The following is a 4,348-nucleotide window of genomic DNA, read 5'->3' as shown; positions in this document are numbered from 1 at the left end:
GCATATAAAAACATAAAAACTTACTTTGTTTTACATCCTCCACATGCAAAATTTCACAAGGCTTAGCAAATTACGACAAGCAAGTACAAACTTCGTAAGTAGAATATATATCATTGTTTTCGATATTTCTTTATTTACTGTTCTATGTATTAAGAAAACTAACTGAAATTTAAGAATTTATTTGTAAATAGTAATAATATACATATATACTTATGTATTATAACCGAAATGGTTCGTTAGGACAAAGCTAAAACAGCTGCACTTTGTAAAGGCCAGTTTTATACTATTGGATATGGTAACATGATTGCATGTGTGCAGCATCATTGCAACTTCTGTAATGTAATGCTAGTCAGACACCAGTGAAAGGGCAATAAAATAATAAATATACATAGATGTATGATGTTATGAGATTTAAGCTATTTAAAATAAACATTTGTGGTTTCATATTATAACTTGTAGTCATTCTGGAACGAAAAAAGCATAATTTATATGTATGTCCTAATATGTTATGGTTATGAGGTTGGTTAGATCGACCAAACCCATGTAGAGATAAAATGCTGAAAATGTAAATTTTTTTTCTAGTAAAAAAAACGTTTTATCTAGAGGTTATAGAGATCTTGCATGTGAAATTTTACAATTTTCTGAGGCATAAAAGTATTTTTAATCTTTAAATAAAAATTAGTTTGCATGTTGGATAGTCAACATTTGAAAAGAAAAATGCATGAGCAAATCATTAATTAAAGAAATCTTAAAACTTAATTAAAAAGTATGATATTTTGTGTATGAAAGCCTCATAATGTTTTTGATAATCTACAAAATTTTGAGAAGATATGCATACATTTTAAAGTTACAGTATAACTGCTTTCTGGTTGCTTTGGGTTATCCACCCACCCATAGTAAAAGGTTTAAGCTCCTATGTACTGAAACCAACTCTTGCAGATAAACATCTGTGTTATAAATCCAACTGTGCTCAGACTGTTATGAAAGGAATCCTTAGATGTCTGTTTGAAAGAGCAACCAAACTGCGACCAAGAAATCCACACGTTCACACTTTACTGCAAGATTTACCAAAATGAGAAAAACAAAAGTAAGTGAAGGGTCACTGAATCTCCCTTCCCCCCAAAATCACAAATTAAGAACTTAAGTTTTCCAATATAATTTATTACACACATTATTTACAAAGTCAACAGAACCTAAAAGATGTTTGAGATTAAGACCTTTCTCTTTAGTGAGCAAGCACTAAAACAGTAGGTCAACAAGTTTTTCAAAAACTGTTATTTACCATGTTCCCTGCACCTGCAGTTACAATAGTGCACAGCCACCTGGTTCAGCAGTTCAAAAATGCTGTTCTGAATTGAATAACTGTAGATCTATTGATATAGCAAAAAGCAGGAAAGCTTTGGATGATAAAAAACATTAATGTTAGAAGCAAAATATCAATACTCAACAAACTTATTAGATTAGATCTCAACATTCTTTGAACATCCCTAATCAACTGAAATAGTCCTGTCAGGTTTTATATGTATGAGTTGGATTATTGTTGGCAATAAATTTCATACAATAAACAAACAGCACACAGTCCACTTGTCTTAAACTAATATATTAAAACAAGTGAAATGCATATTCATTACACTGTTGGTTATCACAGTTGTATCCAGAGCTTTAGGTAATTCTCTTTTTCATCAAAGTCCACACAGTCTGATTCAGTTCATTTAGAATACAATTTGAGAGCATGAATTATTATTCCTGCTCTATTATTACAATACAGTCTGTGATAATTTCACTTCAAAATTACCACTATAACTTTTGGTTACCACACTTGCATCTAGAATTTTAAAATAATTCTCTTTTTCATCAACCTGAAAGATCTAAAACCAAAATACCTGCCAAGCTCATTCTTTTGTCAAATTCTACACAGACTGGTTCAATTACTTTAGAACACAATTGACAAGACAAATTATTTCTTCTCTACTCTATTATTACAATACAATCTTTGATAATTTCACTTTAGAAATCATCACCATACACACACTATGGCTAAACTTACAATCACACAGTCTAGGTATATCTTTTGAATGACATTTTTCAATGCATATTTATACTCCAATAGAGGTCTGGAATGTTCTACACACTACTAGATATTATGATGCAATAATACTCAATTAATACATTGAGAAAATTTGGAAGGTTGTAGTAATATGACACAATAATATAACAATCACCAATTCATAACTATTGAACAACGCAACATATCCTTACAAACAGTTTATTCACAAATAGTTACATAAACAAACCTGCGATAAACTATCTCTTGTAAAAATAACTAAATTTAACACTTGCGCTATGTAAATTATCTAAATCAGAACCCTTGCATTAAACTGAAACAATTGTATGTATCTAACATACCCCTCCCTCTTCAGAATTCAGTAATGTTTGAATGCACAGCTATAAAGACTGTCAAATTACCAAAATGCTTTGACTGAAATATTGATCTTGGACTCATTCTACTTAGTTAAAGTAAATAATTATCAAAATATTATTAGCAGCTGGCCTTATAATCTACACTTTACAGAAACCACTAAACTTGTTTTCTTCATTCTCTGTGAAAAAATGTAACACTCAGTACAAAAAAATTAACAAATATTTCAAAAGATAAAGAATCTCTTCCCTCAAGTTAGAAATATAAAAATTAAAATATTTAAGTGAGAAAGCTGTATAGCTTACAAAAATGATTTTAAAATTTCCATCACAGTCATCATTTATGACTCATACCAAACATATACACAAAGTCCTAAGGAATTAAAATGATAATAAGTATCAAATCAAAATAAAGATTAGGCTAAATAAAATGAACAAAAAAGAGGAAGGAGGAATTAAGAAAACTCTAAAACTTTGCTCTTAGAGAAGTAACCTGCGTGTGTGTTTGTGTGCTTTTGGTTCAAGTCATAAGAGATGACCCTGTTTGACAGTTTCAGTCTATTTTACATAAACGATATCTATTGATAAAGTATATTTCAAAAGTTTTTACAGGATACTTCCTTTCATATATATATATACCTTTTTTTATATGTAAGATAGTAATTGAAATATATTTCTAAAACATATCTAGATATACAACATAATTTGAACACATAATATGGCATGGGATAGTATTGTTCAAAAACTGGTATGTAAACTATCTCATTTCAAAAGAAAGTTTTGAGGTGAGATCAGATGCTTGGTTGTGATCATTTTATTAACTTACATGCACTGATGAGAGTTCATCAAAACTGGTATTTTAATTTGATACTGGCTTTATTTCTACATCTTAGTTAGTATGTAATTTATTATGGTAAATAAAGCAGCTGACAAAAAATGGGGTAAAGCATACTTCCTATAATAGTCTTATTGCAAGTTTGTAGGAATACATTTCCATTTCAAATTTTTCTATGTTTCATAGAGAGTACACATCAAGTGGCTCCACAGAACTGACCTGTAGGTACACGCTTACGTGGACGTTACCTATCAAACTGGTGTCCAAGAAAGCAAGAATAAGTTATTTCCGAGGTTGTAATGAACTAATAGTCACAGTACATCAGCTACAGAAGGAAGATTCTGGTTTGTACATTTGTGAAGTTACTGGGGAGAGTGTCAATGTGAGGCACCCTGTCTCAGTCACTGTTCAGTCAAGTAAGTTTTATAACTGTGGAACTTGTGTTAAAGTTCTTCAATCATAGAACTAGTGTTAAATGTTGTATTACCATAGAACTGCACGTAGCTTTAAGTGCTTAGCAGTATGAATTTTAACTTGCATCCACCCTGACCACTGAACAAGCACTGAATTGGCAGTGAACAATTTTATTACATTCTAAACTAAAATTAAAGGGTAAATGACCATCTTGATATGCAAATCACTTTGCACATGGACTATTCAAAACAAATACTCAATATATTCACTGACAAATCTTTTTTTAGTTTATTTAAAATACTTCAATAAAAATATAATTTTTTGTGTGTGAAAGACTTATAATGTTTCCTGAAAGACTGCCAAATTTCGTGAAGATATACATACTATATTAAAAGTTAGTAGTATCAAATCTATAAAAACTTTAAACATGTACAAAGAGGTCACATAGTTGGTCAAATTGAATGAGTCAACATTGAGAGAGTTACAAAACTATTCTTCATCCCAAAAATCTCAAATATCATTTGTGTAATCTCTAAAACCTCCTAAATACATTTCAAACATTGGTTTTCAGTAAAACTTTATATTTTTATCTGCTATTTTCTCTACCATAATTCTGTATGGGGTCGGTCAATTGGACTGACCTCGCAACCACCAAAAACAATTTGAAATATATCTAAAATG

The 4,348-nt window shown here is 30.2% G+C and overlaps 1 protein-coding gene across 3 annotated transcripts in view; it reads left to right on the top strand.

The window, feature by feature from the left end:
- The window catches only part of LOC106468044, a 50,806-nt gene that overhangs the window by 19,488 nt on the left and 26,970 nt on the right, over positions 1-4,348 (top strand). For all 3 annotated transcript variants that reach the window (XM_022396349.1, XM_022396351.1, XM_022396350.1), the window contains one exon: positions 3,440-3,669. In XM_022396349.1, coding sequence (XP_022252057.1) covers positions 3,440-3,669 — 230 coding nt within the window. The remainder of the gene's footprint in view (positions 1-3,439; positions 3,670-4,348) is intronic.

Source organism: Limulus polyphemus, unplaced genomic scaffold (genome assembly GCF_000517525.1).
Source record: "Limulus polyphemus unplaced genomic scaffold, Limulus_polyphemus-2.1.2 Scaffold2847, whole genome shotgun sequence".
Classification (NCBI taxonomy): domain Eukaryota; kingdom Metazoa; phylum Arthropoda; class Merostomata; order Xiphosura; family Limulidae; genus Limulus; species Limulus polyphemus.
This window is presented reverse-complemented; position numbering and strand designations above follow the sequence as displayed.